The sequence below is a fragment of the Coenobita brevimanus genome, chromosome 58, assembly GCF_032717465.1.
Source record: "Coenobita brevimanus isolate Jiangsu-jjx chromosome 58, ASM3271746v2, whole genome shotgun sequence".
In the NCBI taxonomy this organism is placed as follows: Eukaryota; Metazoa; Arthropoda; class Malacostraca; order Decapoda; family Coenobitidae; genus Coenobita; species Coenobita brevimanus.
The window spans coordinates 27,335,706-27,350,635 of record NC_137011.1 but is presented as its reverse complement, the minus strand read 5'-3'; the positions used below and the strand labels follow the sequence as shown (position 1 = coordinate 27,350,635).

Here is a 14,930-nt window from a genome sequence, read left to right as displayed (position 1 = left end):
AACTGTTCTTCAACTTTTCTTCAATTTTTTGCTAAATATTCATCAAAATATCGTTAACATGTCGCTAAGTATTCATCAACTATTCGCATTTGGACTCTCACTGACTTGCGAATAGTATAGTCGCCAAAAATTTGTCAGAAAAAGTGACAAACTGCTAATCGCCGTAATCGCCAAACGTTCGTCGCTCAGTGAGATACTACCTTTAGAGGTCTTACATATTTAACGTCACTAACCACAACATGTAAATAAGAGTGGGATGATCAGTATGGTCACACACACACACACACACACACACACACACACACACACACACACACACACACAGTGAATATAATAGGCGCTCACTTCCCAACTATATCCACTGAAACATGTACAGAAACCTCCAAAACAGTTAGTCCGCCATGAGAGAGAAGGGAATTTAATTACAATGTCTGACTGGCAAATAATCGATAGAAAGATGTAAGAATGAATAGTATCCAGAGCATTCCATACACATCATCGAAACTTAAAAATTGATATCGCACTCTCAACAGTATGGTAGTTTTCCCAAGGAGTGTAAAGTTCTCGTGCCTGGTAATGGAGCATTGTCCATTTGCTACTCCTAGATAAAAAAGAAAAAAAATATATATATATAAGGACAAATCACAGGAGTACAACTACAGATATTAGATTTGTTCTCACGGCAAACACCAGTTTCACAGTACTAACTTTTCATCAAAGACATCCTTAATCAACACTTTTCACAATCTTCGTTATTTCTTACTATATTTTGTACAAACTATAAGTAGCCTTAGCAAATTTATATCCACTTTTCTCCTTTGACATCTCATATTAATGCCATACAGTGTCATGTATCCAGTAGAGTAATGTGGACCAGAACACACTTCCATGAAATCCTTACTGTACAATTTTCACGTCTATGTCAGACTAAACTGGTTTCTTAAACACTAATTCAAGTTCCTCTGCACACTTCCATAAATTCTTTATTAATACAGAAATGAACTGTCTTCGTTTTTTTCAAATCTTCCATCTAAATGCACAAGCCATCCCGAACCACCCTTTAACAACAGCCGTCAGTGTAGTCCTATCTACATTTAGAATCTGTCATTGCCACTCATACACACTGAAAAAGCTGCTAGCCATTCTTTAGACAACTCTTTCATTATTAGCTAGCAGTTCAGTTTTACTTAGACACAATGAATGTGTAATTTTCAGTTTCTGACCACACATAACTAATTTCACACCGTTGGCCATTACTTACATCATTTGTCTTTTGCCATCTGCATTATCATGGATGCTCTTAAAATATGTTTGTAGCTTGATCATGTGGCTGAGGTTGCAGCACCGTGGGGTGTAGGTGTGTTTGAAATCACAAGGAACACCCAGGATGCCAACGCGACACAGGCACAGCTCTCTCAGGTGGTTGGCCAAGCTCGCAAGGTATGTCTCTCCTGTTACTGCTGAGGCGGATAGGTCACTCACATTACAGCTAAGGGAGAAGGGTCACAGATATATTACTCCTGATGGAGGTCACTTACATTACCACTAAGATCAGCAGATCAGTGAACTAAATAGTACCTGGTGACGTCCCCAGCTACGGCAGGTGTCATGGTCAGTGACGGTGGTAACAGTGAGCGATGATCCAGTGTTCCTTGCTGCCTTTGCCAAGTGGTGCCTCAGGGGCCACCTTCTGGTGTGGTCGACGAGGCTTCTTGTCTTCACACACCTTCCACTTCATCGCCTCCAACACAGTCACAATACACTTGCTATGACCAACTCCATACTGCTTCAGTGTACTTATAATCCAGCACTCAGGTTAGAGCTAAGTATGCTTTGGTACTCTTACGGTGGTAGTCCTGCAAGAAGCAAATAAATAACCAGGATTAAATATAGGTATATAATGAAAATCTTGTTATTGTTTTAATCTTTTTCTCTTTTTCTAAGACTTTAAGCGTTAGTAGCAAGTAGAATGTCCCTTTTACAGTAAGCATCCTTGATGATGTAATGCAAAATATCAAGGAAACGGTGAACAAGTAATTTACCAACACGTTTGGTACAGTTCCTCAAGAAGAGATTAGTTTAGAAATGTTTAGATGGTATTGGTAAACAATGCATTCACATACAGACAAAAATGCATATGAACTTAAGATCTGAGTATATTTCACTGTGTCTGTATCTGTGATACAAGCTTAACTGTTCAATTTTTCACCGTATTTAGCATTAGGTTTGAATTATTCCTGTGTAATATCCAGGCTGTTGGGAAAAATAATATAAAAATTTTCATTTTCATTTCAGGGTAAAAATTTACACTGACCTGCCCTATAGTCTGCCAGGAACTCAACCAGTGACATTAGCCACCTGGTCACCTGGCAAAGGATTTGCCATGAAATCCTCGACCCCATTTTATTTTGACAAATATTCAAGGTAATATATTTTTAGCAGATATTACTGCATAATAGTGAAGAACATATTAGTTTCACTCTACTTAGATTTTTGCTCATAAAAAAAAAAAATACACACAAATTTGTGCAGGCAACACAATCAGTGATTTATTATGACTAAGAAGGTGAAGAATGTATGCCTTTACCCTTAAGGTCTCCGTCCATATTTTTATCTAATTGAAGATACTTCATAAACCTAGCCAAGTCGCACCCGCGTTGAGGCAGAAATCATGCCTAATAACTTTTTCCGAGCGTTTTTCGGAGCGTAGATGAAGTAGTATCGTTAAGAAATCTAGGTTTTCAAACGTATAAAATGCTGAGTTTCTGAAAGAGCACCTCCAAATTTGAGTAAGCTATAAATAAACATTTTGATAACTATAAGTGAAAACTGAAGGGTAGGTCACTTCAATAACTGAGGCAGTGGCTCAATCGGTAGAGAGGTGGCCTGCGGTCCTACCGGACCCAGGTTCAAATCCTCGCTGGGGCAGGGAACAGTTTAAGGATTTGAATTTCATAAAAAGCAGACTTTACTGATCTACCAGAAGACCCGCCGACATGTCGTAAAAATACCCCCGCTAATACCAATACACCAGTCCCGTATGAGACAGCCCTAGCATGTATTCAATATGGACGGTGGGTGTTAGCGCCGAAGTGGTGACATGTAGAGGTGTATGATATGTAGGAGGACTACTGGGCCTTAGGAGCAGGCCGTGAAGCCTATGCCCAGAGTCGAGCACATAAAAAAAAAAAAAAAAAAATGGTGTGAATGGAAGGATGTATCTAGAAATCTTATGCAACAGTCAGAAACTGAAAAGAAAAAAAATGGTCTCAGAGCTTAACGAATCTTAAGAAAAACTCAGTTGGGGGCAAAACGTTTATACACAGTTTTCATCGTGGATTTTAAGCTACAGAATGTTGAAAAGTGTTAAAGTTCTAATGCAGAATCGTGCAGTATGAATCTATACAAAAAAAAAATAATTACAACGAGAGCAGAAATTATTTTTCAAAGTGGCTATAAACAGCGGATGACACATTTCTCTCCCGGAACACCCAGACAGTAATGATTCACTTCCGACCTTCGCTGGACCACCGCTAATTGACGTATTTTCTTTTTAATTTTGTAAGGATGGAAAGAAAAGATGCCCAGTAAAGTAGTAGCCTCAGAGGTGAATAAGTTTTAAGGGAAGTATGAAAGTTGCAAGCAGGATCGTTTAGGCCTCCATTATTGCTGAATTCATAGTGGGTTTTAACCTAGAGTATGTTGAAAAGTGTTTATTTTTACTGTAGAACTGTATAGCACCAGTCCTTACAAAGAGAATAAAACGAACTGGATGAAAATACCAAATTAGAACCAGAGAAATAATAATATAGAAAGTCACTGAGAATGTGAATGAGATGTTTCTCGCTGAGCTCATCAATGGTTTCAGGCATTTTCAAGGCAGTCTTGCATAGCCTCTATTGATTTTATTGTTATTTTCCCGATATGTACTGTATATTAAGTAAGGATAATGCTCAGCACTCCAACGCAAAACAAAGTATTGTAATTGGGAAAAAATGAAAGTTATAGGTGTGAACAAAGGGTTCTTATGTCAGATAAAAGCTGTGTTTTCAAGGCCTTTTCTTTTCGCATAGATAATGGAGAAAATCAGGTACACTATATAGACACTAACCTGTCAAAGGCTGGGGTGCCTCGTATGGAAAGGAGGTCATGTTGCACTAGTTTGGTTGTACAATATGTTCTCAAAGTCATCATCTAAATAAACACCTAGAGCAGCACTAAACAACACTTTTACCAACTTACCTGTATTTCTCCTGGGCACCAGGTCAACAGTTCGTGCTTAACCTAGTGACATAACACATAAAATACTAATATTTTTCCTAATTTATGCTCAAACGTGGTCTCACAAGTCTGACACATTCACCAAAAAGTAATAATTGATATACCACACACACACACACACACACTGGAGAGACAACACACGAGTCGAACGTATATCTTTGAACTCCACTCTGGGAATACCTAAGTTGTGTCTATTTAAGGGTCAAGTACGTTTAGGCTAATTTAAGTGATGATCCAATATACAGTAGTAAAATAAGTTATAGCAAAAAGGTGTAGCCTAAAGCAAGTAAACATCTATAAATCAATGTTCTTACATCTGTTAGAAACACCAAAGACAGCAGACGGCAGTGATGCAACAACTGTAAGTAGAAATTATCTTTTATTTAAGCTGGCTTCATATTTTGGAAAGATGCCTTTATAAGGTGCAAAGAGAAGAGCCAAGGGTAAAAAACAGGATGATGACTTCTACCCAGAACTGGTTGAAAAGGAAACTTTAAAAAAGTTAGCTGAAAAAGCAAATAGACTTGAGAGAACTTTTCAAATGGAAATCGATGAAATCATGAATAAGCTATGCAAACAAAAGGAAAAAATGAAGAATTAATAAAGGAACTAAACAGAAAAGCCACAACAACAGATGAACTATCAACTGAGGTAAATTCAATGAGAACAAAGGCTAGTGAAATGGAATGTACAGCTGTTACGCAGGAGGAATTATGAATAATTTCAAAAATAATACGGACAAAATCAGACAAGTAAGCAGTCTGATAGACCAAAGTAGTAATATTGAAAACATAGGTAAATGAAATGGTGAGAAACTGCAAAGACAAGGTACTTATGCTGAAATGGAGAAAGTATAGAATGATTTAGATACAAAGGTAGAAGGAAAAAGGTGTAAGAGAGGAAGTGAAAGAAGTCATAAAAAAAAAAAAATAGTCAGGGAAGCTGTATACATTAACAAATCTATAGTAATCTGTGGCATAGGTGAAGGGAAAAAAAAAATCTCAAGGGGCAAAAAGATGGAAAAAAAAATGAACATGCAGAAGCAAGTATCAGAGGATATCTGTGATAAAGATAGAGAAGAATATAAAAGGCTGGGGAAATATGAGAGAAGTAAGTCAAGGCCTCTCAAAGTAAACTTCCAGAGTGCAAACACTGTTGAGGAAATATTTAAAAAATGCCAACAAACTCATGGAAAAAGAGGATTTTAAAAAAATATGGATAAAAAGATGCCTAATTCAAGAGAAATTGGGAACACTAAAGGAGAAGAGGGATGAAGGAAAAACAAAGATCGAGGAAAAATCAGAAAAAAAGAAGAGTAATTTTTTTTTTTAAGTAATTGGATTGCATACAGAGAGTGGTACATAACCATCAGGGAATAAAATGAAGGAATCTAGTAGACATAAGCTATGGCAAGTATGTAAACAAGATAATTAAGCTGATGTACGAAATTGTACATGAAATGGTATATAATTTATTAGAGATGAATGAAAAAAAGCAACCACATATTATCTGCCTAACTGAAACAAAAATAACCCCAAGGATATCAAATGATACCCTAAACTAAGAAGAATACAATAAATGGAGAAGAGATAAGAATTTTACAAAAGGAGGAGGTATTATAATCTTAACAAAGAAAAATCGAGAAGTCAGAGAAACAGAACTAGATAATATGCCCGTAAGTAGAACTGACTGAAACAGAAATTTACATAACTGAAGGGAGAGTAATTGTTGCTAACTTATACAAGCCACCCAAAACAAACACTAGGGAAAGAGGCGAATATGAAGACCTGGCAGAAAGTACAGTTCAGAGTTTAAGAGCATTATTATATACAGTGGAAGAGAATTCTGAAAGAATTATATTGTTATGAAGGGAGATTTACCAGTTAGGTAGTCGAGATCTTTCGAGACGTTTCTGGTACCGTAAGTTCGTTACGAGTCAGAGTTGCCAGTTAGACTGCTGTTTCTGAGCGTAGTTATTTCGTAAGTTATGCATTAATTTAATGTGCTTTTTCTCAGTAATGTCTTATTTAAGTAATTGTTTGTTAAATTATGTAATTTAAGTTCGTATGGTTAATGATTTAGAGTGTTATGTAATGTGAGAACTCTAGCATGTTTTAATGTCCCGTAGTTGGCAACTGTTGTTGCTAGAGGCTGATGGAAGACAGTATGTCCTAGAATGCTGGAGAAGTGGAAGTTTCGAGAGTAATGCAAGCCTATATAAGATGGGGTAGAGATTATTACAAGTTGAGTGAGGTGTCGAGTCAGTTTGTAGTTGAGTCGGGTTTCAGTTCAGTGTGAGTGAAGTGCAGTCGGTTTTGGTGCAGTGCTGTTAGTGAAGTTTGTGGAGAGTTGCTTTGCGAGCATTAAGTGTAATTATTGTCTGTGAAGGTTATATATTTTTGGTACTTGTAAAAACACTGGCAAACAGTTACGGGTTATTGAAGTTTGTATATCACTGGAACTTGAGAAGACAGTGAAGTGTATTAAGTGTAATTACTGTCAATGAAGATTATTTTCAGTACGTGTGTAATAAGTGAAGTGTTAGCAAGCATTAAGTGTACTAACTGTGAAGTGTTGTTAAACATTAAGTGTAACTGCAATCTATAAAGTGTGTATAGCTCCAGTGCTTGTGAGAACAGTGAAGTTGGAAAGAATTAAGTGGAATTATTTAGAAAATTAAGACAGTGACCTTTAAGGAGCCAGTGTTTATATTCACCTCAGCTGATCTTGTGTACTGCACACCTAAAGGCTGACCATAAGAACAACAACTCACTGGGCAACGTCCTTCCCGTACTGTACTACTGCTGTTGGAGCCTGTGGCAGTGTGGGGACTGGGACGTAACAATATTAACTGGAGATTTCAGTACAAATATTAATTGGAATACTGTACTCCACGTGGAAGAAACCATGAAAGCTACTTGTATAAAACACTCCTGGATCTTACACAGGAGTTTTTCCTAACACATGTAAAGGAAAGCACCAGAAAAAGAGGACTTGATGATCCATCGCTACTAGATCTTATACTTACTAGGCAAGAAAATGATTTTGACAGTATAATGTATCACCCTACACTCGGCAAAAGCTACCATGCAGTATTAAATTGCAACTTCAAAATTCCATGACATAGTTAACAATAATGAGAGTTACAAAAAGAGCCTAAACTACAAAAACAGCAACTACCACGACCTCAGAAATACTTCGTAGAAACAGATTCGGAAAAGGAGGTTAAAGGGCAAGATTTAAATTTATACATAGAAAATTCTGTGAATGTTATGAAATAGGAGTCCAACTTACATCCCACAGCATAAAGAAACAGAAACGAAAACAAAGAAGTGCTTTATCACAAAATGTTAAAAAATCAAAAGAAAAGAGAGACTTGCTGTGGAAAAGATACAGAAGACACAATAGTGAGAGAGTATAATATAACAACTAGAAACAGGAAAAAAATTATTATACAAGGATAAGGAATGAAGCTCAAAAAAAGTTTGAGGAAGACATTATAAATAAAAGTAGTGATCAACATAAGCTATTTTACAGCTACATCCAAAGCAAAACCAAAGTTAAAGATAAAATACAGTCCATTACTGACGAGGTGATCATCTGTATACAGGAAAAAGCTATTTGTAAAGTACTAAATAAAAAATTCCAATCAGTTTTTACAGAAGAAAATAATATTGAGAGAGATGATGTGGAACATATATGCCCACACATATTACCAGATATACAAACATCAGAAAAAGAAGTACAGGAAGCGTTAAGTAAATTAGACAAAGGAAAAACGAAAGATCCTGACAAAATTTCAGTTTGGGTGCTACATGAATGTGCAAAAGGGTTAAGAAGACCAACATATTTAATATTTTAATATTCAAGGAATCCGTAGGTCAGGGTCAACAACCTTATATTTGGAAGAAAGCAAACATTGTTTCTCCGTTTAAGAAAGGGAATAGACAGAATCCATTCAACTACCGACCATTATCACTGACCAGTGATGTAACGTACTAGAAAATCTGATAAGTCTGGGTAAACCATGTAGAACACAGTATGATAACAGAAAGGCAGTTCGGTTGTAGAAACGAAAAATCATGTGTTACCAATCTATTAAGCTGCTGTGATAGAGTTCCAGAAACATTACAGAAAAGAGAAGGATGGGTGGACAGGATCTATCTAGATTTCAAGAAAGCATTTAACAGAGTACTGTACCAAAGACTTTTTTGGAAACTGTACCACCAAGGAGGAATCCAAGGCAACCTGTTCTTTTGGATACAAGATTTTTTCCAGACAAAGGGAAATGAGAACAATAATAAGGGGTAATTGTTCATCATGGAGAGAAGTGACTAGCGAAGTTCCACAGGGCTCAGTGCTGGCACCATTTATGTTTTTAGTATATATAAATGACGACATACCGGTAACATTGGAAGTGGAAGCCATCTAAATATGTTTGCTGATGATGCAAAAATACGAAGGAGAATTACTAACACAGACTCTTGGAGAGAGCTACAAGAAGACTAAATTAAACTTCACGAATGGAGCAATAAATGACAAGTGTTATGTAATTATGTTTGGCAAAAGTGGAAAAAAAAACAGACTGGGATTATAAGTTAGGAAGTTCAACCCTACGGATATATAATATTTGTGATTATCAGTGAGAAGGTCCGGGACATGTATACACTGTTTGCTAATATTAGAACTCCATTCACATACATAAATGAAGACATCCCAGGAAAGATAATAACATCAATCATCAGACCAACCATGGAGTATGCGTCAGTAGTCTGGAATCCTCATTTCAAATAAACACGTAGATATGATTGAAAAAGTACAAAAGGCCACCACAAGATGGGTATCAAGCTTAATGGATGTAATCTACCAAGAAATACAAGAAAAATTTAATCTATCAACACTACAGGAGAGAAGGAAAATAGGAGACATGATTATGCTATATCAATGCATCTCAGAGAAATAGAAAAAAAAATTATATAATTGTGTATATAACTTATGTCGAAGCATCAGCAAGAGGACACTGTAAAAAACTGCATAAAAAGGGAGGTGATAAAGACGTAAGAAAATTCGGTTTCTGAAATAGGGCAATTGATCAGTGGAATGCACTACCGAATGAAAAAGTGTATGCGAAAACAATTAATAAATTTAAGGATATGTATGATAAAAGTGATTAAATACATGGGACAGTACGAGCTTGACTCTTTCATGTTAATATACAATTAGGTAAGAACACACACACACACACACACACACACACACACACACACACACACACACACACACACACACACGCACGAATATTCCTCTTTTCAGGCTGTCCTTCATCAATGTGACGAAAAAAATTCAGCTTTTTCTATGGCCAGCTACTATTGCTGCATTCCATACATGCGAATCAATCTCGATATGATCGAGAATGTGTTACATATGTGCCGTAAATTGGCCCTCAGACACGACGAAAATGAATCACTTGAAAACACGACATTCCTTCCTTTCGCCATTGTGCTATAGCGCTACCTAAATTAATGACTCACAACACATCTTCTTTTCCTCTTTGTTTTTTCCAAACGAGGAAATACACCTTTATGGTTCATTATAAACAATTTTCTTGCACAGGCTTGCCAATACTTCACATGTTTCATGATACTCCTCTCCCCAATATCCAGTGACCAAATTCTGTTTTATGTTTTATGACGAAGTACTGATCACCAGTCACATCTTTGTAACTGAAATACATTCAGCTCCACATATAAATATACTGCCAATGCTCCAGGGCATAAGTACATCCCAAGCAGTATATCCCCGATGCACAAAGACGCGAAGTAAAGTAGCTAGCGATTGACGGCTCAACGAGTTAAAGGTCTTTACTGCCATGACCAGGAACAGAAAATAGACTGCCTGCAAAAGCAGAAAGCAGGCAGTCCTATATTCAAGGGCTGTCAAATATAACGTTCCTGATAATTGACTTATTCGGCAACTGGGTGCACAGGTGCGGAACAAAAATGATGAACTACCACAACATTACTGGGAAATTGTGATCCCATGCGACGATGTGTGTCAGTCCCTCAGCGACATGTTTTGCTGTTGTGTGTTGGACCTCAAGGGTGGTATTAAAGTGCACACTTTTTCACTGTTTGAATACTAGACTTCTTCTTTACCTCATCACTCCTATGACGTATTTTGTGTTTTAATCTTGCTAGTTCGAAGCTTTTGGCAACTTAAGAGACATTTATGAAAGGGATAGACTGAATACAATCTTCCCATTACGATTTCAGGATGAAAACCTTGATTAACTTAAATGAGCGGTTATAACATGAAACTAACATAAATGAATTATATTCAAGACTATCATGACATCAGATTGAAGAAGGATGGGGTTATTGTGGTGGTTAAAGTCATTTGCAGGGAAGAGCATATTATTTTTTCTTTTTTTACCAAGGTTAAGCCACCGCCCCCGCGTGGTGGTGTCAAGGGTGGTGGAACCAATTGAAACCACTGTGACCATCGACGACCCAGATTACCCCAGGGAGAAGAAGGTCATCAGCCTTGACTCAAAAAACTACCTGATGGAGACTATTGCTGCCAATTTGAACTTCTCGTAACTATTTTTGGAGCCTAATTTCTCGACAGAATGAATGATGAATGTTGTATGTTTCTGCTGTCAGTGTCGCTTTCATAATTCCTCCTACTGTTTCTGTATCCTACTCATGCCATTTATTAGCGTATGATAATACTGACGATGATTTTTATGTCATACATATTACTATTAACTCAGTATATTCAGGGCAATTTTCTTTGTTACTGCCTTTACACTGAAAATTGCATTAAAATTCATGTAGTATAACCACGAACCTTCGCAGCAACAAATTTATTACGCTTTTCAGAATAAAATATGTTGAGCCAGGGGACGGGCAGTGGGGAATGATGGACAGTGATGGGGAATGGACGGGCATGATTGGGATGGTGTACCGACAGGTAAGACAAACTAACCCATAACTGCTGGGGTCCATACATAGCACGGAGTTGATGATTTACCGACGGATGTCAGGATTCGACCTTTCACATGTGTTTGAACGCAGGACTATTCTAAGGCTGGCAGGAGATATCTGGGTTTTTGGCTTCTAGAGTCTATAGTAGTGCCCACCAAGCCTCAAGTTCGTATTGGCTTTGGTTATGGAAGATTATGTTATATTACTCCAACCCTTCCCCAACAATCACACTTAATTTCTTCTCCTGAAGGTGATAATATTTAAAAAAAAAAAAAAAATAGTAACAAAGGTCTGTGTGTAGAAAAATATTTACAGGGCTTAGTGTTAAAATTTGTTTAAGATTTTCAAAAAAATATTTTCAACACAAATAAAACTATGTGTTGCGCTGAGTGAAAGCATCAGGTACTGTGTTACAAAATAGCAGTTTCATGTTTCACCTGGATTTGTATCAGTTGAAAACATTTTGTTATGTTATCTGTGATATTTATGGTAATAATATAGAGCTATCATGTAACTTGAATGCTTATGTTATACAGTAATATGAACTCATTATGTAATCCTCGTGGATATATCAGCATCGGTTCACATTTTATATACTGAGATGGCTCAGATGCGCCTACAAGATTTAGCAAACAAAATCCTTCATAACTCCCAAATACAGAGGCTTAACACCTTTATAAACATCTATAACCTATTTGATCTCATCTGGGAAGAGAAGAGCCTTAAGCTTTTGAAAGTTTGCAGCTGACTGGTTGTCTGACTCCATTCTTTAATAACGGTACATTTAAAACTATTTTCATTATAAAGGTTACAGTAACTTTTTGGCGATACGATTGCCCAAATAAAATCTTATATATTGTTATTTGCCTAGACTGATTTAAAATGGGGCCTTTCAAAGCTTATAAGATGGCCTAGATACGTGTGAAGTTTTGAATTCTTGGAACAAATTAAATCCAGGTAACGTTTTTCAAGTACCTTGATTTTTCTTCCATTTCAGGCTAATTAAGATAGATTACGCCATTACTGCGATATTATGTAATAATATAACTTAGTAAAACATCGAAATTCTATTGGTAAATGACTGGTAGACACCGATGAAGAAGCTATATGTCACCGCCACTTTTATATATCCCGCAGCTCATACCTTGTCACAGCTCTGTTGTAAATTGTAACTAGATACTCAAAAGTAAAAGGACAGAAAACTTACTGATGAAACGAAAGTAGAAAGCAGAATTCAAACTCATGCAACAGCAAAATGCTCTCAAATTTGAATATTCGTCTGCCGAGTGAAGTGGAACATTCTTCGAGGGGTCTTTCCCCCCCCCCAGACCGTGTCTACCATTCATCAAAAATCAGGGATTATGTTATATTTCATTCCAATTCCGATGATTTGCTAGGTTAGATTTTATAAACCATCGCAGAATTTGCATAATATACCTTAATTTGCCTGAACAAGAGAAAAAATCACGGTAATATGCGCCTACTGTTTGATACATATTGGCCAAGAAAGGTCATAAATCACAAGCCTGGAAAGGGTCAGCTTTATGAGATGGTGGTTAAATTTAGAGAACAATCAATCACACAAAGTCACAGGACAAGGTCAAAGTTTCGACCTATAACTCAAAAAGATTTTATTCGATTTGGATAAGATTTCATGGAGCAGCTCAAAATCAGACAGTGATGAAATGGTTATGTTTTGAGAGCAATAGGTTAGGAGTCAATTCCAAGAGTAAGGTCATCTTAAACATCTTTGATCCAGTTAGGTGCTGACTTCAGGAAGGGAGTGATGGTCATGCAAGGATGACGCATTTCAGGTGTAAGAACATTTGGTAAAGGTGAAGATTACATAGCACGTTCAAAAGTCTGGAACCGACTGTAAGGCACGGACTTTGCGCTTCCTGAATGCTCTCCGTTATTATTATCTCCTGATGATTTTATTCATCTCAAATGACATTCGAAGAGAATGTGATTAGCCAGACATCTTCAGTATCTTCTTCACATCTACGACACTCTGCTATGCTGAATCCCATACGGAAACCGCTGTAAACTTCTGGCAGCGTAATAAAAAAAGAAAATAGTGAAACGGTAATAAAAACCTATTCTTGCAAAATGTATAAAGCTGTCGGAACTGCTGCAGTGCCAAAAAACATCGGCAGCAAAAGCACACATAACCCACCCATACATTTTCTTCTTTTCAGTCTTATAATTGCCATAGGGGTGTAAAAATTAGTGAAACATAAGAACACCCCCCGCCAATATATATATATATATATATATATATATATATATATATATATATATATATATATATATATATATATATATATATATCCATCCATCATCCAATCCTACATTGCCCCATGAGGAGCGTAGGAGCCCGGGGCTAGGCAGTTGGTCTCGACATTTAAGATGAGAGTGACCAGCCTCACTCATCCCTGAGTGGCATTACATGAGCGATCAACCCCAACCATACCTTGGATATAAACCTTCAACGGCTCAATCCGACTGGAGTGCAGTAAATACCCACTAAACCACCAAGTGCCAAAATTTGGCTATATGGTTACCACCCAGCGTAGTAAATGGTTTCCTGGTGTACAGGAAACCATTTGGCTTGTCACTCAGTGTAGAGTTACCCACAGGCAGAAGGAAAATGAAAGAATGAAGGAAATTTAGACAGAAGAGGGAGTATATAGTCACCCGTAGGCAGAGGGACAAGGAAAGAAGGAAAGAAAGACAGAAGAGGATGGAAAGAAAGAAAGATGGAAGAAAGGAAAGGGAAGACACCCGAGAGCAGCACTACATCGAGTGAATGGATGGTGAGCGCTCCCACCCCCCCCCTCTCTCTCTCTCTCTCTCTCTATATATATATATATATATATATATATATATATATATATATATATATATATATATATATATATATATATTTTTGCCAGACGCCTAAATTCAGTAAGGGGTGCCCACAAACAAATCGCCTCCATGTCGCCCTGTCCCTCGCCATTTCATTGCCCTGGTCCCAGCTCACACCTCCCTCTCTCATATACCTCTCCACTCCATCCCTTCATCTCATCCTTGGCCTCCCCCTCCGTCTCCTCCCCTCCCTCCACTTCACTCACATGCACTCTCCTCGTCGGTCTCTCATTCTCCATCCTCTCCACAAGGCCAAACCACCTCAATGTGTTTCTCCTAACACTTCCGGTCACATCCACATCCACACTACAACGCTCCTTCACTTCCTCATTTGTCAGTCTGTCTCTCCATGTGACTCCACAGGCTCCTTTCAAATAACTCATTTCCACTGCCCTAACTCTTGACTTCTGTCCCTCCAACAAGGTCCAAGCTTCACTTCCATACGTTAGAGTTGGTATCACAATACTGTCATGTAGTAAATTTTTCACTTGCATGTTCACTTCCCTGTTTCTTATCATTGCTTTCAAGGAACCAGCAACCTTTCTTCTTTGTTGTACCATTTCAAGCACTTCACCCTCTAAACTTCCATCCTTATTCATCACACTACCCAAGAACTTAAACAAACTCACATTTACCATTTCCTCCTCATCCAAAATCACTGTACATTCACTGACTTCACTTCTCTTGAAGGCCATAACTTTACTCTTCCCTACATTCACCTTTAGGTTCCTTTTCTTACACACTGTCCCAAAC

The 14,930-nt window shown here is 37.4% G+C and overlaps 1 protein-coding gene across 1 annotated transcript in view; it reads left to right on the top strand.

The window, feature by feature from the left end:
- Positions 1-14,930, top strand: part of LOC145402703 (uncharacterized) — an 89,045-nt gene that overhangs the window by 9,784 nt on the left and 64,331 nt on the right. Inside the window, exons 3-7 of the mRNA XM_080274673.1 lie at positions 1,318-1,440; positions 1,595-1,815; positions 2,296-2,424; positions 10,718-10,876; positions 11,163-11,253. Coding sequence (XP_080130799.1) covers positions 1,318-1,440; positions 1,595-1,815; positions 2,296-2,424; positions 10,718-10,876; positions 11,163-11,253 — 723 coding nt within the window. The remainder of the gene's footprint in view (positions 1-1,317; positions 1,441-1,594; positions 1,816-2,295; positions 2,425-10,717; positions 10,877-11,162; positions 11,254-14,930) is intronic.